The sequence below is a fragment of the Neophocaena asiaeorientalis genome, unplaced genomic scaffold (assembly GCF_003031525.2).
Source record: "Neophocaena asiaeorientalis asiaeorientalis breed wild unplaced genomic scaffold, Neophocaena_asiaeorientalis_V1.1 scaffold229, whole genome shotgun sequence".
In the NCBI taxonomy this organism is placed as follows: Eukaryota; Metazoa; Chordata; class Mammalia; order Artiodactyla; family Phocoenidae; genus Neophocaena; species Neophocaena asiaeorientalis.
In genome coordinates this window covers 1,396,563-1,418,400 of record NW_020174096.1, presented here as the reverse complement: position 1 = coordinate 1,418,400, position 21,838 = coordinate 1,396,563, and the positions used below count along the sequence as shown (strand labels likewise).

Here is a 21,838-nt window from a genome sequence, read left to right as displayed (position 1 = left end):
CTGCACAGGCTCCCCGAAAGGGGGATGTGGAGAGTGACCTGTGTTCGCACACAGGCTTCTTGGTGGCGGCAAGGCAGCCTTAGCGTCTCACGCCCGTCTCTGGGGTCCGCGCTTTTTGCCGCGGCTCGCGCCCGTCTCTGGAGCTTCTTTAAGCAGCACTCTTAATCCCCTCTCCTCGTGCACCAGGAAACAAAGAGGGAAGAAAAAGTCTCTTGCCTCTTCAGCAGGTCCAGACTTTTCCCCGGACTCCCTCCCGGCTAGCTGTGGCGCACTAACCCCCTGCAGGCTGTGTTCACGCCGCCAACCCCAGTCCTCTCCCAGCGCTCCGACCGAAGCCCGAGCCTCAGCTCCCAGCCCCGCCCGCCCCGGCGGGTGAGCACACAAGCTCAGGCTGGTGAGTGCCGGTCGGCACCGATCCTCTGTGCGGGAATCTCTCAGCTTTGCCCTCCGCACCCCTGTTGCTGTGCTGTCCTCCGCGGCCCTGAAGCTCCCCGCCTCCGCCACACACAGTCTCTGCCGGCGAAGGGGCTTCCTAGTGTGTGGAAACTTTTCCTCCTTCACAGCTCCCTCCCACTGGTGCAGGTCCCGTCCCTATTCTTTTGTCTCTGTTTATTCGTTTTTCTTTTGCCCTACCCAGGTACGTGGGGAGTTTCTTGCCTTTTGGGAGGTCTGAGGTCTTCTGCCAGCGTTCAGTAGGTGTTCTGTAGGAGTTGTTCCACATGTAGATGTATTTCTGATGTATCTGTGGGGAGGAAGGTGATCTCTGCATCTTACTCTTCCGCCATCTTCCCCCTCTCTCCCTATCTATGATTTCTAAAGGCACTGTGCTAATTATAGTGATTATCTGATGAATTCCTTATGAAAAAGAATTAGATTATATTACTCTGCATATGTAATCTAAATCTGTTATCACTGATGAATTATTTTCTGACTGTATGTTCTTGTGTTATATAATCGTTTGTTTTTCTTTCCTAGGAATGGAAAGAACGTTATGGACACAGTAGAGAAGATTCCACTAGAAACAGAAATGTTCATATTGACCCAAAAGAATCAAACTTCTCAGATATTAGTACCAACCGATGTAAGTAGTTTATTGTCTAGTTTTCTAAGAAATTTTTTTCTTATGCTTGCTTGCATAGAGACTGAGGATTAGTTACCCATCCAGAAATGCCTTTAGAGAACTATAAATGTGGTTCTGCAGTGAGTTTACTTTTTTCATCCCTCAGTGTATGAGAGGAAGGAGAAACTCAAATACGCATTCTGGTAGGAGAAGGAGACATCTGGGACATCAAGTGATTAGTTGTAATTACACTACCTAAATAATAGTACTTATCCCAGGCACATTGTAGGCAGGTACTGATTTCTGTTTACCTAGATGTTTTTCAGGCTGTTCAGTCATTTTTATAATAAGTTACTGATTGACCCATATATATCAGGTACTTTCCCAGGAATACAGGAATACAAAGAAGATAACTTCCATCCTTGGTTTGCCTGTAATTTAGTGAGGGACTGATATCAGGCAGAAGACATTGGTCAGTCGGTTGGGTTAGGAAACCTCCCCACATCCTTGACCCTGCCATCTGCTTCTGGGAATGCGAATTCCCAGGATCCAGCACTGAGTAGAAGGCAGAGGTTGTTTGTCTTTGGGGGAGATGCAGGGATGCTGAGAGAGTGTAAAGGTGCATGCCTGATGCTGAGAGAACTCAGCTCAGAGGATGGAAAAGAATTCTCTATTGGGAACAGATTTCTGTTATAAAGAAGTACTGTTTAGGAATAAGTAGTACTTAGCCAGGTGAAGGGGTTTTAGGCAGAAGGAAGAATGAGTGACATGAGAGAACCTTTGGGGAAATGTAGGCTTTTCTCTATGACTAGAGCCTAAAGTATGAAAAGCCTGATGAGAGGCGAGGCTGCAGAGATAGTTGGGAAACAGGTATTAGCATGCTTAGAAGTTTAGATTTTATGCCAAAGATAAGATTTCAATATGGAAAGAAGCATGCTCAGATTTTTGGTTTAGGAAGATGAATTTGACATCTGTATAAAGCATGATTTCCAGGGAAGTGAGACAGAAACCAGTTTAGTGTCTGTTTTAGTAATGCAGTCAAAAAATGATGAGGGCTCCCTCTGCATTCATTCTTCTTTCCCTCTCAAATCTATTCATTTACCCAAGGGAAACTAGAATGCTCTTCTATACCAATAAATCTGATCATATCACTTCTCTGCTTAAAACTGTGCAGTGACTTTCTATTCTTACAGAAAGCCCTTCTGCGTGTGAGGCTGGATCTTTCCCCATGCTCCCCCGGCCCTCTCTGCTCCGAGCACACCTTGCCTTCTGCTCCCTCAAGCAAACATCATTCCTTCTCCTGTGCTGTTTCTCTGCCTGAAATGCTCTTCCTGCCCTTCTTCACCGCATTAGCTCCTGGTCACCTTGCAGATCTCACCCCCAAAGCTTCCTCAGAAAACCTTCCCCAGACCTCTCTGACTAGGCCAGATCACCATCGTGGTTACTAACAGGTGACACTCTTAAACACACATCAGAGTTACCATTTTACATTTGTGTCGTTATTTGATCATGGTTCATCTCCCTCACTAGATTGTTAAGTTCCGTAAGAACAGGGACCATACCTTGTTTTGCTCACCGTGGTATCACTACAGCCCAGCCCAAAGCCTGGCATACGGTACCTGCTCAGTGGAGACTTGTAGAATTGAACAAAGACAACCATATCTGTAGTATATTCTATTTTATGAAAGTATATCCTCAGTCACCCTGGTTTACAGTTTTCACAGATATCCACTAGTTGTTTGTTTTTTTTATTGAAGTATAGTTGATTTACAAGGTTGTGTTAATTTCTGCTGTACAGCAAAGTGATTCAGCTATACATATATATATACATTCTTTTTTATATTCTTTTCCATTATGGTTTATCACAGCATATTGAATGTAGTTCCCTGTGCTACACAGTAGGACCTTGTTGTTTATCCATTCTATATATAATAGTTTGCATCTGCTAACCCCAAACTCCCAACCCATCCCTCCCTCCCTGCCTCGGCAACCACAAGTCTGTTCTTTACAGATCTCCACTCTTTTTTTTTTTTACATCTTTATTGGAGTATAATTGCTTTACAATGGTGTGTTGGTTTCTGCTCCATAACAAAAGCGAATCAGCCATACATGTACACATGTTCCCACGTCTCTTCCCTCTTGCGTCTCCCTCCCTCCCGCCCTCCCTGTCCCACCCCTCCAGGCGGTCGCGGGGCACCGAGCTGATCTCCCTGTGCTGTGCGGCTGCTTCCCACTAGCTGTCTACCTTGCGTTTGGTGGTGTGTATATGTCCATGCCTCTCTCTCTCTTTGTCACAGCTTACCCTTCCCCCTCCCCATATCCTCAGGTCCTTTCTCTAGTGGGTCTGTGTCTTTGTTCCTGTCTTGCCCCTAGGTTCTTCATGACATTTTCTTTTTCTTAAATTCCATATATATGTGTTGGCATGCAGTGTTTGTCTTTATCTTTCTGGCTTGCTTCACTCTGTATGACAGACTCTGGGTCTGTCCACCTCATTGCAAATAGCTCAATTTTGTTTCTTTTCATGGCTGAGTGATATTCCATTGTATATATGTGCCACATCTTCTTTATCCATTCATCCGATGATGGACACTTACAGTGACACCTAATTCACATAATTATCGCTCTGTTGAGATCTTTCTTCCTTTGTATATTTGTTTTGTAGTCTGCAGTGTAGCATTGCAGCTCTATTTACAATAGCCCAGAGATGGAAACAACCTAAGTGTCCATCATCGGATGAATGGATAAAGAAGATGTGGCACATATATACAATGGAATATTGCTCAGCCATGAAAGGAAACGAAATTGAGCTGTTTGTAGTGAGGTGGATAGACCTGGAGTCTGTCATGCAGAGTGAAGTAGGTCAGAGGGAGAGAGACAGATACCGTGTGCTGACACGTGTATGTGGAATTTGGGAAAGAAAAGATGTCATGAAGAACCTAGGGGTAGAGCAGGAATAAAGACACAGACTTACTGGAGAATGGACTTGAGGATAAAAAGTGATGAGGGCATGAAATAAGCACCCTTGAGATGACCCTGGAGATAAAGAAGAAAGGATGTGTTTGGATGAGATTTAGTGTAGAAGAAATAGGAGAAGACTAAAGTTTCAGTTAAAGCTAGAAAATAGAGGGAGGATTCTACAAAGAGATTTGGAAGTTTATCATGGATTTGGAGTTAACAGAATGTAGAGATCTGGGAGTATGGAGAATGGTTAAGAGAAGAAGAAACACAAAGCCTTAGGATGATGAGTTAGAAACTGGCATGTGGTAGGCAACCAATATTTGCTGAATGAATGAGAGAAACGGTAAAGGGTAGAGTCCAAGATGACAAAAATATGAGAGAATTGGCTTGCCTTAAATTTTCAAAAAGTCCTATATTATAGATTTTTGAAGCTGTTGAGCTGCTCAAAATAACATTGTGAAAATTTAGGTTGTTTATGAAGTAAACCCCATTCACGTAGAGAAGAGATTAGTTCTCTAGATCTGTGCTGACCAGGATGGTAACCGTTAGCCACATATGGCTGTTGAGCATTTGCAGTGTAGCTGGTGCCCCATATTGAAATGATAATATTTTGTATATACTGAGGTAAATTAAATATATTAAGATTAATTTCACCTATTTCTTTTTACTTTTTTAATGTATCTACTAGTAAAAAGTAAATACGGGGCTTGGAACTTATTTCTGTTGGACATTACTGCCCTAAACTATTGCTTCATGGGAAAAAGACTCAGGCCTTTTCTGAAGAGTTTGAGTTGATTACACCTTAAAATCCTAGCCGAGAAGTGAGATGTAGCACCCCCTGTATTCAGTGTGCAACCAGCTGAAACTTAATTTGATTATGAACAATTTCACTGTTATGATACCATAGTTAAATACTAATTCTGATTCATATTGAGTCTTTGCACTATAGCTGCTTCTGAGCTTAGACTACAAACAAGGGAGAACTTTTCCTTGTTATTTTCTATCATACTATTAATCATTTTAATCTAATTTTAAGATAACTACATAGTTATCTTTTCTTAATATTGTCTTTACAATCAAAATTCACATCCTTTATAAACTTGACTTTTCTTTCCGTGAGTCCATAGACTGTGACCCATAAAGACAATAGAAAGTGGACATTTTTTTCTTCTTTTGCAGCAGCATCCAAATATACCAGGGCTAATAATAGGACTGAAAGGGACCGAATAGAACTCCTCCAAGATGCAGAACCTTTGGATTTTAATGCAGAAACATTCACTGATGATCCTCTTGAATCTGAATCAGGAAGGTAAGTTCCAGCTTATCATTTTGGCTCCAGCATTCCTCTGAAATTTTAATAACATTCTGACTTGACGAGATAAACATAAGGAAAGTATTCATCTTTACTACTAATAAAAAGCATATTAAGCAACCTTTGAAACCTTTTAACACCTTCTAATGCTTTTGTATTTAAAAAATTATAGCATCTAGTGGTGGTGATTGAAATTAGTATCTTCGCAAACTACTACTAGTAGTATGATAAATAACAAAAAAGAATTGAAATCATTTGGTAGAATCTTAACAATATTTATATGCCTATTTCTGGCAATCCCGTTTATGAAATGTATTTTGCAATAGTTTACATAGGTGTAACTGGGTGGCACACTATTCTAAGCACTTTAACAACAGTAATTGTATTTTATGGTTGTAAGTCCAATTGAATTTGCATCCAGAGAGGCTCAGTAACTTACCCGGGATCACACGGCTTGTAAATGACAAAGTCAGGCATTTAAACCCCAGGACTCTGGCTACAGAGTGTGCTTTTAGCTGCTATACTATGTAGAAATAATTAAACAAAAGCAAATCATCATATGCATGAAGATATTTGCTATAGTATTGCCTATAAATAGCAAAAAGAATATTCTATTTATATTCAACAATCTAGTTATTAAATCTGTTAAGTTCCATGATGTATTTTACATCTCCCCACTCCTTTTTATTTACATCTCTCACCCCGCCATATGTGTCATATGTCATAGGCTCTAAAACCGTCATTGGTTGATTTATAATTAGGTAAATCCCTTTGGGATAACATTCTTGGCAAAGTTCCTGATTTCAGCTACTGAATAGATTTTACAGTTCTTACAAATTATGTAGCCACTTCCTTTTAATGTGTCCTTGTTTTTCTCTCCTTCTTTATTTTTGATGCCTTGGATCATTTCTTTATCCACCTTTCAGGTATCAGCCTGGTGGACGATACCTCTCAATGTCTCGCAGCCGAATATTTGATGATGTTTAAAATCTGTAAGAATATATGGAATAACTAACCAAGATCAACACATAAGTTCAGTCTTTATGAACATCTGTATGCCCTAGAATTTACACTGAACTCTTAGTGAAAAGTGTCAGGATAAAAAAGGCACTGAAAATTAATGGGATCTTAGTAATAATAGTTTATTGTTCATTGAATAGAGTATCATCTTTTCTAATAAGGTTTGTTACATACCATTCTTGAAGTGTCTGCCTTAGAAGTACAGTTACAGTGGAAGGATTTAATTCATGATTAAGATCAGTATATGCTGAAAACATGTAGTTCAGTTTGTTTCAGATAAATTTTTTTCAGGAAAGTTGTTTCAAAGGTCCAAGGAAGCCATAGTTATAACTGAATAATATTATACAGTTTTATTATTGTGACTTACATATTTTCTGTTTCTAAAGAGTATGTTGATCCTTTATTTCTCAAAGAGATGGACACCTCAATAACAACCATATTTACAAAACCCATGTCTTAAAACATGGCTTACTTACCAGACATAACTGAATGTAGAAAGCTCTTTTTCAATACTGTATGCAAATTAGTTAGGTTTTTGCATGTATAATTAAGAGTATCCTTCAACTGATTGTGTTTGTATCTTCAGCATGTGTACTATAATCAGGTGATGTATTCTTTCAGTCTTTGGTGGTAACTGGAAATTGTCTTATGCTTTTGGTATTGTTTTGTAAAATTTTCATTTCAGGGAGAGGTGTTCACCTTTGTCATTTAGCATATTGATTTGAGTTGATTATTCTATTCAAGGAGAATCGTAATTATTAATGGTAAATAGTGGGGGGGTTTAATAACCAAAGAGTCCCACAAAATTCTCTGCTTTTGAAAGGTGCCTGTTTATTCCTTTTGTAAAACAATATCTGGTTATTCAAAGGTAAAAAGTCAATCCATTTACTGTTATTACTAACAGTTAAATTATGATTTATAGAAAACAGAAAACTAGTTGAGAATGGAGATGTGTAGTAACTTGTTGGTTAAACATGTTATTTAAAATTGAATTTTTTAAACTTTGTGTTTAAGCCAAAGTTAGGTATTATATTTTAAATCCTCAGTGTTTTATTTCACAGTGACTATAGTTGAGCACAACATGTTTGCAGAGAGTTATGTCCCTGAAATATTTGCAACTCTGAGAATCCATACCTTGGATTCACCCAGTGGTGACTGTACTTGAGCTTGCCCATGGCTGTCTTAGTTTAACACCTATTATCCCGCGTAACTTTTAGTAGTGGCCCAGTTTGAAGATGAATTATATAGTCAAATTTGATTATATGTTTCTTGAGGGTAGTTTTTCCCTGAATCATATTTAAATGTTTTATTTTCCTCTTTTCGTAATGTTATCATTTAACTTTTTTAAAAGTCACAGTTTTATGCATATACTGAGAGGAATAGGGTGTCATCCTAATTATCTGATTTTCTTAAATTTTTATGAACTTTGAGATTAGATCCCTTTAAAAATATCAGTGGATAGATTTTACTCTCAATCGAAGATTATATAGACTGCTTATTTAAGAACACACACACACAGCCTTTTATTGTGAAGCATGGTTAGAGAGCAGTAGGCCAGGAGCAGAGATAATTTAACACTGTTTGAAATTTCATGATTGACCATTGAAACCTTGGGCAAATCATGTAACCATTCAGTGCCTCAATTTCTTCATTTTCAAAATGAAGAGGATTCTTGCTATTTACCTACTGATCTACCTCACAAAGCTATTGTGAGGGTATTGAGTTGATGTTTATATGGTGGCGTTTAAAAAGACAGAATAAGTTGTTAGCTGTGCTGGTTTTGTTATTTGAAAATAGTGGATGGGAAAAGGATCACCCCAGGAAGGGGTCCAGTTTCTTATTATTACAGAGAAGCTTACAAGTTCCCAGAGCAAAAGCTCTTTTGGGAATAATTAATCAAAATCCTTTGAAAATAATATTGTTTTATTATTCAGTCTTTGGGTTTATTTTGGAATATTTTCCTTAATTATAATGTTGTTTCTCATCAGGTTTTATCATGAAACTCAGATGCTATTGTAGAAATAGAAGCAGAAAAAGAGAAGAAACGATCCAGTTACTTTTATAACTTATAATACCCTAAGATATATTGATAGAAATAAGTAAAGGAATGTACTACTTTATTTTATTGTTAAATTTTTTATGATTATAATAACTTTTGAGTTATTTCCAAAATAATTTTTGGTTGTTTAAGTGATCCAGAGTATTCAACTTTTTAAGCAGAATTTATCTTACAGGATTTCAAATATGATCATATAGGAAGGTTACCTAGCTAGGTAAATTTGTGTTTAGAAGGTAATGATTTAACCCCTGAGGACTAAGAGTTCATTGCTGGGGAAATGAGTTAATGTTCATTAAGCCACCTTGTAAAAAACTGTAATAAGAACAAAAGTTTTCTGTTTTGAGAAGCTTATTAAAATATAATGATATCTACTGCAAAATGTTACTACTAAATTCATAACACTACATGCAAAGTACATTTCTTGAAGAATTACTTCTGGCAATTACCTTTTGAGGTGTTTCTTACATAATAATAGATATCTGGTTAAATTTTCTAAATTATTTTTCTAAATAATGTTAGGTAAGGATATTCTAAGCCAGTAGTTCAAAATAACCATTGCAGAAAATAACAATAATCTATTAATTTCATGAATCTATAAGTTGCTAATTAACTTTTGTTACTACATCAATAATTTCTTATTATCAATAGAGCACTTTTGTAAAAATCATTATTAAAATAAACCTAATTATTAGAATTTGTTCTCTTACCAAATGAACGCAGGGGCTTTGGAATAATTTCATCACGCAAGAGGCCCTCATTTCACAAGAGTGGTAAGGGCTAAATCAGAACATTCAGGGGTTTTTCATTTATAAAGAATAGAACAGAGTTTGACAATCGAAACTTTCTTTAAAAAGTGCTGCCAGTTGATTTGGTTTTGGACACTACTATTTGATTAGATTATCAGTTCTTAAATTTATGCTGGTTGTGTGCCCAAATGAAATTAAATGTGGATATGAAAGTCAGTGTGAGTGTTTTTAAGTATATTTTAGAATATCAATGAAGGGATTCATTGATGTACAATAGCAAACCTCATTTTTTTATACCTTTAGTAGATTTAGAGAATGTTCTTGATTTTTGTGTTGATTACTATTTTAAAGGAAAAATAAACTCTCCATAATTATAATTCACACTGTTCAGTAATGTGAGTTTTATACTTGTGATTTGTGTGGGCAATGCCTGAAAAATCACAGGGATAAATATATTTGCACTAAGAGGCAAAACATGTCCCTGAAAAATCTTAACATACTTGAATCTCCAAAATACAATGGATTGTATTGTATTAAATTCTAAATGTTGAGAAGTAAATGAATTTAGAGTTTTATCTTTTCATTTCTTTTCTTCCTTCTTCCCTTCATTCCTTTTATACCTTCCTTCCTATCTGAAGCCTCTCTGTATAGTATGACTTCTAATGTGCTGACAGATTTTTTTTCTGTTTGTTCTTTGTGTACAGTTGTTTTTGATGATCAGTGCACTCAGAAGGTTCTTACTACAGATCCCACTACTTGAATAGCAGTATTGCACTTAAAGTAGTGAAACAGATTTTGCTAGACAACTAAGCAACATCTGAATGTAAATGTGATGGATGCTAGCTCAGTGTGTTGTCTTTTTCGCCACTAAGTAGGACACTTCAGTAAAATCAATTATTCTCAGTGTAAATGTTTTAGCATAAAATTAGACTTCCAAAACCAGTAATTGTTAAAAACAAAACAAGGAAACAAACCCAAAACATTAAGAACCTTGAGGCCTCTTTTTATGAAAAGGAGTTCGTAAATAATATACATCATTGTCAGAGTTTTCATTAAAGAGAGGTTGGAACAATATGAGAGGGTTACAGGAAGCCTTCTGAATTGTGAATTCCCTTTGTGTGGGGTACTTCTTTCCAACTCAGTGACTTTTTTCCTGCTCAGAGACCTGGAAGACTAGGCAGTATTATCCCTTGTACTAACTCCTGGAGACCAGGTCCTGTGAGCCGTCTCCACCATCAGAGCAGCCACTAGCCCTGCCCCATCCCCAGTCCCATTGCAATGGGAACATACCCTCACCCCTAATTCCTTTCATGTTCAGCCTGGTTTTCCTAACATTTTATTTTCACTTTCAAAAGATTTGTCCATTGAGGTTGATCACAATTTTTTTTTTTTTTTTTTTTTTTTATTGCGGTACGCGGGCCTCTCACTGTTGTGGCCTCTCCCGTTGCGGAGCACAGGCTCCGGACGCGCAGGCTCAGCGGCCATGGCTCACGGGCCCAGCCGCTCCGCGGCATGTGGGATCCTCCCAGACCAGGGCACGAACCCACGTCCCCTGCATCGGCAGGCGGACTCTCAACCACTGTGCCACCAGGGAAGCCCGAGGTTGATCACAATTTAAAATTTGTTAATAAAGCAAGAATATTGGCATGTTCCTCTTCTCATAGATATCCTAAAAGACTTTTGTTTTTAACACACTTCCTGGTGAGAATTAAACTTTTTTCCTGTGAAAATCTTTTCTTTTGTGATTATCCTGATCTCACAGTATTTTGCAAAAGGAGATTTTTACTGTACTTAGTGCAGAAGGGTAGAAAGAATGGTTTACTGTGGCAGACATAGGGAGAATAAAGTCATAATTTGTTCATCTGACTGTACAACACCATTTTGAGTTGATATTATTGACATAAATCTTATCAACCTAATCACTTAGAGCTGTATTTCTCAAAAGAATGCTGGCTAGCATCTTCCCTACTTAGTACACCAAATTGTAGGGGAGAGACTTTTTTTTTTTTAAAGCAATCCAATGGATTTGCTTTTCCATATTTTGAACACAACTTGAAGGATTTTTCTCATTTAGAAGATAGAGAACATGTGGAACTGTCTTTTAAATTACTGTAATCTCATATATATGTTTATAAATTATAGCATTGAAAAAAGAGCTCTAATATTGATGTTGTTACCTTCTGATATTTAATTTTTATAAAATGTATTTGTAAGTAACTAATTGTAGTATTGCTTTTAAGTAGTTTAAAAATCTTTCTCAAATAAGTTCTGCCCAGAATCTATTTCCTTAGGGCAATACTCTAAAGTTCAGTAGTCCAGTATGAGTTTGAAATACTCCTACATCTCTTCAGTATCTTTTTGTATATACCAGTACCCAAGCAAAGTATACCAAATGCCTAATTTCTGTGTTGCATTAATAAAGTACTTGTTATTTATCTAATTCAGTGGATTAGGTGAATAGAAGATAAGTCTTTCAAATGTGCATCTGATCATAATTTTCAAAATGTTCATTATGTTCATTTTTGGTGCATGATGCCAATTTATCTTTAATCAGCTACTACTACCTGGTATGTAATGGCAGATGTTTTCCTTTCTGACTAATGGGTTGTAGATGTAAGTATTTTTCTCTGCAGATTCTCACTAAATATGTATTTGAACAAACCTGCAAAGTGCTACCTATAAGTAAGTTAGCATCTTTGGCCTTATCTATGCATAATGTTCTCTTAGTTTGGTTTTGACAAACTCGTGGACTTGGAATTGCTTTGTAGTATTTTAATTTATTGCGATGTAATGAATTTTTTGAAATGTTTATTTGATTAGCTGTTAAAATATAGGAAATTATGTAGCTTTGCATGAAATAAAGTACATTTCTACAAGTTACTAAGAATTTTGCTGATTATGTGTTTTACTTCATACCACCTTCGAGATTAAACTCTTTTTAGTAGACTAAGGCATTTTTTGTTCCTTACCAGTTTATTAACAGGTATCACAAAAGAAATGTTTTAAGGTAAATAATTCAGTACTGTAGGTTCCACATTACTTTATCTTGTGTTTATAATTAAAATAAATAATTGTTATAAAACAAATATCATATATTAATGCATATACGTGGAATCTAGAAAAATAGTACAAATGAACCTATTTGCAGGGCAGGAATAGAAACGCAGATGTAGAGAATAGGGTGGGATGAACTGGGAGATTAGGTTTGACATAATTACACTACCATGTGTAAAACAGATAGCTAGTGGGAACCTGCTGTATAGCACAGGGAGCTCAGTTCGGTGCTCCGTGATGACCTAGATGGGTGGGATGGGGGGTGGGGAGGGAGGTCCAAGAGGGAGGGGATATATGTATACATATAGCTGATTCACTTCACTGTACAGCAGAAACTAACACAACATTGTAAAGCAATTATACTCCAATTAAAAAAAAAAAAAAAACTAGAGCAGAAATCAATGAAGTTGAAAACAGGATAACAATAAAGAAAATCAGTAAAACCAAAAACTGAGTGTATGAAAAGATCAATAAGGCTGATGAAACCCTAGCCGGGCTGACAAAGGAAATAGAGAGTTGCTTACCCATATACCAAAAAGAACAATGGAAATTTGAAATTAAAAACACAATGCCATTTACATTCATCCTAGCTAATACAATAAGACAAGAAAAGGAAATAAAAGATATACATGTTTGGAAGGAAGAAATAAAACCGTATTTGTTTGCAGATGATATGATCATCTATGTAGCAAACTAAAAGAATTGACCACAAAAAAAAAACCTTCCTGGAATAAGTCATTATAGCAAGTTTGCAGGATATAAGATTAATATGCAAAAGTGAATCACTCTCCCTTTTACCAACAATGGAGAAGTAGAATTTGAAATTAAAAATACCATTTACATTAGCACCCCCCAAAATGAAATACTTAGGTAAAAATCTAATAAAATATATCTAAGATCTATGTGAAGAAAACTACAAACCTCTGTTGAAAGAAATCAAAGAATAAATGGAGAGAGATTCCATGTTCATGGATGGGGAAGACCCAATATTACTGGGATGTCAGTTCTTCCCAAATTGATCTATAGATTCAATGCAATTCCAGTTAAAGCCCCAATAAGTTATTTTGTGGATATTGACAAACTGATCCTAAAGTTTATATGGAGAGGCAAAAGACCCAGAAGAGCCAACACAATACTGAAGGAGAGCAAAATCGGAGGACTGACACTACCCAACTTCAAGACTTACTATAAATCTACAATTATCAAGACATTGTGGGATTGGTGAAAAAATAGACAAATAGACAAATGGAACAGAACAGAGAGCCCAGAATTACACCCACATAAATATAGTCAATTGTTTGACAAAGGAACAAAGGCAATTCAATAGAGAAAGGGTAGTCTTTTTAACAAATGATGCTGGAACACTGGATAACCATGTGTAAAAAAAAAAAGTCTAGACACTAACTTTACACCTTTCACAAAAATTAACTCAAAATGGTTCATGAACCTAAAACTATAACACAAAACTTCTAGAAGGTAACATAGGAGGAAATGTAGGTGAACTTGGGCTTGGCGACCAGTATATATATCACACAAAAATGTGTGTGTATGTGTACCCAGAGACATGTACAAGGATGTTCATTGTGCTACTCACAGTTACTTCAACCATAAATAATTCAATCAACAGAATGAGTTTATTTATTCAACAAGATGGATATATGCATGAATAAGTAGAAATGATTAATTACAGCTATGTAACAACACGGATGAAACAGATAATGTAGATCCAAAGGATTCAGATGTGAAAAAATAATATAGTGTGATTCTGTTTATATAAAGTTCAAAAAAGATAAAATTAAATTGTAGACTTAAAAGATGAATGCTTTGTAGTAAAATCATAAAGAAAAAAGAAACAAGGAAAGATTACCATACGTGTCATGCTGTTGCTTACCTTTGAGGAGGAGAAAGGGATTAGTGATTGCAATAGAGCACAAGAGAAGTTTCTGGATTGCTGCCTGTGTTCTCTTTCTTGGGTGGGTGGTTTTACAGGTGTTCACTTGGTAATGAATCACTGAATAGTACGTGCTTTTATGTGTGCTTTGCTATATGTACCTTTAGTTTCATAATAAACTTAAAAATATAGAGATTTAAATAACTTATACCATATAAGTTGGGAGTGGAGCAAACTGCATTATAGTGTTCTAAGGGAGGAGTAAAGAGGTTGCTTAAGCCAGATTTTCAGTTGAGGATGCATGCTACAATAATCATCAAAAGAACAGAACTAGGGTATAGATACAAATAAAGGAAAAATGGAATGATAAAAAATTCAAATCACAACAGCAAAAGAACAAAAATAACCCTAAAACTAGACTTTATTGTTTCAAAATGCATACATAGTTGAGAAAACTATAAAGAAAGTCATGTGAAGTGATTTACTATATAAGTCAGTATGCTTCTGATAGGGATGGGACATTCAAAGGTATCAGAGAGGCTCTCAGTTACTAAGGGCAATGTTTTTTTCTTATCCTTGGGCATTTTTTACAAGCATTTTTCTATTTATACTTATTTACTATACATTTATATTTTATGCACTTTTCTGAATGTGTCTCTATTTCAAAATGTAAAAGGTTTCTAAAAAGAAAAATCAGTTTCTGTAAATCACATTAATAGTTGAAAGAGTAAAAGTTCTATTTTTTAAAAAACATTTTTTTCTGATGAAGAATGGATATCTGCACGCATATGTATAGACATGTATATGTATAAATAAGAACCCCAAACTACTGCAAAACAGTCTTGAGAAAGAAGAACAGAGATGGAGGAATCACACTTCCTGACTTCAGACTTTGCTACAAAGATACATAATCAAAACAGTATGGTACTGGCACAAAAACAGATACCTAGATCAATGGAAAAGAATAGAGACCCCAGAAATAAACCCATATACTTATAGTCAGTCTATGACAAAGGAGGCAAGAATATACAACAGTCTCTTCAATAAGCGGTGCTAGGAAAACTGGACAGCTACGTGTAAAAGAATGAAATTAGAATATTCTCTAACACCATTTACAAAAATAAACTCAAGAGGTATTAAAGACCTAAATGTAAGACTGGAAACCATAAAACTCCTAGAAGAAATCGTAGGGAGAACACTGACATAAATTGTAGCAATATTTTTTTGGATCTGTCTCCTAAAGCAAAGGAAATAAAAGCAAAAATAAAGAAATGGGACCTAATTAAACTTAAAAGCTTATGCACAGCAAAGGAAACCATAAGCAAAACAAAAAGACAACCTACAGATTGGGAGAAAATATTTGCAAATGATACTACTGACAAGGGATTAATTTCCAAAATATACAAGCAGCTCATATGACTCAACATCAAAAAAACAAACAACCCAATTTAAAAAATGGGCAGGGACTTCCCTGGTGGTGCAGTGGTTAAGAATCTGCCTGCCAATGCAGGGGACACGGGTTCAATCCCTGGTCCAGGAAGATCCCACATGCTGTGGAGCAACTAAGCCTGTGAACCACAACTACTGAAGCCTGCACACCTAGAGCCCACGCTCCTCAATAAGAGAAGCCACGGCAATGAGAAGCCCATGCACCGCAACAAAGAATAGCCCCTGCTCGCTGCAACTAGAGAAAGCCCACGTGCAGCAACGAAGACCCAGTGCAGCCAAAATAAATAATTAATTAATTTTTTAAAAAATGGGCAGAAGACCTGAATAGACATTTTCCCAAAGAAGGTATATAGATGGCCAACAGACACATGAAAAGATGTTCAACATCACTAATCATCAGGGAAATGCAAATCAAAATCACTGAGCTATCGCCTCATGCCTGTCAGAATGGCTAGGATGTGGAGAAAAGGGAGCTCTTGTACACTGTTGGTGGGGATGTAAATTGATGCAGCCACTGTGGAAAGCAGTATGGAGGTTTCTCAGAAAACTAAAAATAGAGCTACCACATGACCCAACAGTTTTACTCCTGGGTATATATCCAAAAAAACACAAAAACACTAATTTGAAAAGATAACATGCACCCCAATTTTCATAACAGCATTATTTACAATTCCCAAGATATGGAACCAAACCTAAGTGTCCATCAACAGATGAATGGATAAAGATGATGTGGTATATATACATACAATGGAATACTAGTCAGCCATTAAGAAGAATGAAAATTTGCCATTTGCAATGATATGGATGGACTTGGAGGGTATTATGCTAAGTGAAATAAGTCAAAAATAAGTACTGTATGATATCACTTATATTTGGAGTCTAAAAAATACAACAAACTAGTGAATATAACAGCAAAAACAACAAAAACAGACTCACAGATATAAAGAACAAACTAGTCGTCACCAGTGGGGAAAGGGAAAGGGGGAGGGGCAATATAAGGGTATGGGATGAAGAGGTACACACTATTATGTATAAAATAAGCTACAAGGATATATTGTACAATAGAGAGAATATAGCCAGTATTTTATAATAACTATAAATGGAGTATAACCTTAACAAATTGTGAATCACTATGTTGTACACCTGTAACATATACTGTACATCAACTGTATTTCAATTAAAAAATAATAAATGAAAAAAGACAACAATGAAAATATAAGCATTCTTTTCTGATAAAGGATGCATATCTACATGCATATATATATATAGACATATATATGTATAAACATGAATGCAAAACTACTGCAACTGTCATCCTTAATGCTATAATCTTTACCTTTAAGACCCAGAGCAAGCCACTTCTATTCAGCATTGTATGTTCCATAATCATAAGAGAGAAATAAAAGGCCTAAGAGTGAAAAAAGAAGAAACAAACTTTTGTTTACTCTGACATGATTATGTATGTGGAAGATCCAAAAATACGCAAATTATTAGTATTGAAAAGAAAGTGGCATCTCTTAAGGTGGTGTTTGGAGCCTCTGAACCCTGGTTAAGTCACAGACCTCCAGTAAACCCAAACCTCAGTCTCATATTTGTTTTAAAAAAGGGGGAGTGGTGAGTGGATGGCTTATAATGCAATGCTTATCAGTGTGGCTGTGAGGATTATAATCAAATAATGTACTTGGAAGTCTCCGGCAAAATGTTACCCCACAGTAGATATCCATTGATTAAGAAACACCAATCATCTGTGTGGTTAAGCTCTTCCTCTTCCTTCAGGCTCTTATCTGGAAGTCATTTCTGAGGGAGCATCCCTGCTTAATTTTTTCTTCCTAGCACTTAACTTAGCACTATCTAACGTAATATGTGCTATTTCTCATCTCTCTTCTCAGACATAAGCTCCAAGAGGAATTATTTTTGTTTGCAGAACCACCTGTGCCTGACCCATAATAAATGCTCGATAAATTTGTGTTGAATCAGTAGATAGATGGGTTAATTTACACAGTCACCATCCTGCCCTGATCTGAGCTACTGCATTATAGTAGGTAATGGGGAGTATTTCCTAGGATACTAAATGGGAGGGGCCTTGGGACACCTTTTAAACCTCACCACCTGTCAGTCTCTTCCCTGTGGAGAGAGGGGAGGGTTGGAGATTAGATGTGTGACTCTTAGAATTAGTAAGAAGGGTAATGGAGCGCACAAAATTTGGGAGAGAGATCCAGAAAAGGAGACGTGGGATACTGAAGGCAGACTCCGGGTATCCTGAGTTGGCATTCTGGGCCAGTACTGCTCAAAAGTGTCACTTGTCCACCTCGAAGAGGAACTTTTCTTTTCTTTACATAAAGACTTGCTTTTTGTAGAGACTCTCCAGCCCTGGATTTCTAGGCAGGATTTCTCAAAACTGTCCCACGTGTTTTTAACTGTTTTTTGTTTTGTTTTGTTTTTTTGCGGTACGCGGGCCTCCCACCGCCGAGGCCTCTCCCACCGCGGAGCACAGGCTCCGGACGCGCAGGCCCAGCGGCCACGGCTCACGGGCCCAGCCGTTCCGCAGCACGCGGGATCCCCCCGGACCGGGGCATGAACCCGCGCCCCCTGCATCGGCAGGCGGACTCCCAACAACTGTGCCACCAGGGAAGCCCCTTAACTTTTCTTTTAAGCATAATTAAAGTGTCCCAACTGATTTACATGAAATAAGTGGTAGCATACAGACAGAATTACCATACTAACTGCTAATTAGATTGTGACTACACTTTCATAATGCCTAGTTCTTTCCTTTGAAACCCTTAACATACTGATTATTGTTTAATCTGTTATTTTTAATGATTTGCTCAACATCTCTTTCCCAGTCAAACTGTAAGCTCCATGAGGACAAAGGTCATGTTTGCCTTGCTTACTACCAGGTCCACAGAATGTATCATAGTGTACAGCACATAGTAGGCAGATGGTAAACATTGACTGCACTATCTAAAGATTAAGATTTATAGACGTATTAGACCAAAGTGTAAATCACACCTTTCTTGACTAGGATTTTGCAGTTAATGAAACCTTTGCTACTGTTCCAGGTATAACTTGGAAAATTATTCTCATTCAGTCACTGAATTCAAGAAGACTCCTTACACTATCTCTTTCTGGCCTTAAGCTAACTGTCTGCTTTGAACTTTGAAAGCATACTTATGTCTGGTTCCCATTTCAGAATGTCTCATGTAAATGATTTATGGTAAAGTCCAGGCATAGATGTAATTGTAAAGGCCCCCAGGAATTATAGCCCACAAAGTAGAGACTCTACCCTCCACAAGCCATGTCTCTATCTTCCCCAACATCTCTTACCAAAGAGCACAGGGCAGGGCTGTCTCCTCAGGATTTTCTCTAAATGTTGGGCCTTCTCTTTAGCAAAAGTGGTCATAGTTGATTGCTGATCATTCAGTTCATCAGTTGACTGCCTGATTCCTGGGCTTGGGAAGTGAGAATCTCACTTTTCAGCCAATTTGCTGCGTCCTGAGATCATTAGTGTAGAACCCCTTAGGTGGGACATTTGTCAAATGCTCTATAAACTAGCAAATGTTTAAACATTATTAAAAGAAAAGAAAATGAAGCCCCAGTAAAGTAAAACTTCAAGTAAAAGCTGACACAGAATATTAATCGTCAGCAGGATTTTCAGAATCTGCATCACAGAAGAGGCCCTTAGGGACGAAGAAAAACATAAAGTCCTCATTCACTGCCTCTTAAACAGGAACCCCAGGCAACAGTGACTTTTCTGAAGGATTTGCTGCCAATGGAATGTGAAGATGTCTGTTGGCCCAATAGTTGAAAGCAAGAGACTGGCAGATGTCACTGGCACACAGCTTTTAGAGTCGTTTATCAAATAAAAAAAAAAAAATTGCTGTTCCTTCACTTGTGTTCATGAGACCGTGTAACATCTCCCAGAGCAGGAAGACCATTAAATTGATGGGTACAGTTTAGATGAGGGGAAGAAGGAAGAAAGCATAATGGCAGAAGGAAGAAAGCAGGAACACTGTAAGCACCAGAGAGAATTGTAGCAAAGACAAAAACAAGGAAATGGGTAAATGCGGGTTTATCACTTAAGGAAATTGCTGAATAGTTCTCCTACCTTTGGCCATGTACACATCCTTACCAACATTTGGTGTTGTCAGTCTTTTTAATTTTAACCATTCTGGTGAGGGTGAAATGGTACCTCTAGTTTCAGTTTTCATTTCCTTCATCTCCAATGATGTTAAACATTTTTTCAGGTGTTAATAGCTGTTTTTATATCTTCCTTTTTGAAATGTCTGTTCATCTTTAGCCCCCTCCCTGTTTTTTTTTGAGTTCTCTCTCTCAGATCCTACTCAGGTCCACACACTCAGCTCCAGAAACCTCTATCAAAGAGGAAGTCATGTCAGTCCACCTCTTTCCTTTCCCTTTGCCTTATAAAACAAAAACAAACCAACAAAACAAACAAAATAGCCCAGTTTTTAGTTAGGTTCTTTGTCTTTTTATTATAGTTTTGTAGAAGTTCTTTTTATGTTATGGATAGAGATCTTCCATGGATTGCCTGTTTTTTTTCTTACTAGTCTTTTGATGAACAGAAGCATTTATGTTCGATGAACCCTGGTTTATCAGTTTTTTTGTTTATTACTTAAGAAATCTTTGCTATCTCCAGATCAGAAGGGTATTCTCCTATGCTTTCTTTTTCTATAGGTTTTATATTTTACATTTAGGCCCATGATCCATCTTGAGTTAAAGTTTATGCATAGTTGTTTTAGAGGATTATGATCTTTTTAAAAATATAAATATTTAGTTCTTTTGTCTTCAAAGCAGCTTGCTGGGATTGTGTGTGTGTGTGTGTGTGTGTGTGTGTGTGTGTGTGTTGGATTTATAGACCAGTTTTGGGAGAACAGAGATCGTAACAGTTTTGAGCTTTCAGAGCCATTAACATTGTACATCTTTTGATTTCGGTAATGCTTTGTAGAGTGTAGAGGTCATGGACTTTTTTTTTTTTTTTTTTGGCTAGATTTAATCTTAGGCATGTAAAGTTTTTTATATTTCAATTTCCATTAGTTTTTGCTATTAGATAGAAATACAACTGATTTTTATATATAAACCTTGAGTCCTGCAATTTTGATGAACTGATTTATTCTATTGGGACTTTTTGTAGCTTCCATAAGGGTTTTCTGTGTATACAATAGTGTCTCTGACAATATCAATTTTCTTCTTCCTTCCCGATTATTTAATTAATTCATTCATTTATTTATGAACTGGCTAGAGTTTCTACCATGTTGTTGAATAAAAATAGTAAGAACAGGCATTTCTGCTTTGTTCCTATCTTAGATGGAAAAAGTTCAATGTTTCACAATCAAGGATGATTATAGACCAAGATTTTAAAAAATATATGCCTTTTATCACATTGAAGAAATTACTTTCTATTGCTAGTTATGCTGAGAGTTTCTATCATAAAAGGGTATTGAGTTTTGTCAAGAAAACAAAGATTTTTTTCTGCATCTATTGAGATCATATGACTTCATTTTTACTCTGTTATTGTGGTGAGTTATGATTCATTTTGTTGATGGTTTCCTTTGCTATGCAAAAGACTGAAAGTTTGATTAGGTTTATTTTTGCTTTTATTGCTTTTCTTTGGGTGTCAAATCCAAAAAAAATCATCACCAAGACCTATGTCAAGGAGCTTACTGCCTATGTTTTCTTCTAGGAATTTTCTTGTTTCCGGTCATTGAGATCTTTTTCTGCCTGTTTCAGAGTTGCACTAAAACCCCGCACCGAAGCCAGTCTTGTTTTGAGGATAGAAAATGCAAAGATGACTTCTGGGATTTGCATGCCCTGTCCTTCCCAGGGTTAACATTACAAGGTGGCAGAATTACAAGATGGCCTCAACTTGTACCTAGGGAGACTGTGGAAAGATCCCTAGTCCTATTTTATGAGGCTCATTCAGGATTAGAGTCTCAGCTTTAGAGGTCCGGTCCTCCGGGTGAAGACTTGGACTTCAGAGTTAGGACTCTAGCACCTCTTCATGAATAAATTACCTCCTTTTAAAAGGTCATCAGAGCTATAATCCAGGAATGGTAGGTCAAGTTCCCTTGGGGATTTGCTTAGGGAGGTCTTGAGTTTGCTACACTAGCAGAGATTTTAAGCAGGTACCTGGGGAAGTGGAGCGTGGATACAGCAGTATGAAGTGTTAGAGCGGTTAGGTGGAGTACCATAAATTTGGGGAAGGGTCCATAAAACTGAGATGGGTCCAAGTCACCTGGAGGTAGAGTTGTCATCCACGTGATTTCTAAACGTC

At 37.0% G+C, this 21,838-nt stretch overlaps 1 protein-coding gene across 3 annotated transcripts in view; it reads left to right on the top strand.

Annotated features, from left to right (window-relative positions):
• Positions 1-10,624, top strand: part of LMBRD2 (LMBR1 domain containing 2) — a 48,608-nt gene extending 37,984 nt beyond the window's left edge. For all 3 annotated transcript variants that reach the window (XM_024754628.1, XM_024754627.1, XM_024754629.1), the window contains 3 exons: positions 976-1,081; positions 5,198-5,327; positions 6,257-10,624. In XM_024754628.1, the coding sequence (XP_024610396.1) occupies positions 976-1,081; positions 5,198-5,327; positions 6,257-6,317 (297 nt within the window). In that variant the 3' untranslated portion in view covers positions 6,318-10,624. The remainder of the gene's footprint in view (positions 1-975; positions 1,082-5,197; positions 5,328-6,256) is intronic.
• The last annotated feature ends 11,214 nt before the right edge of the window (positions 10,625-21,838 follow it).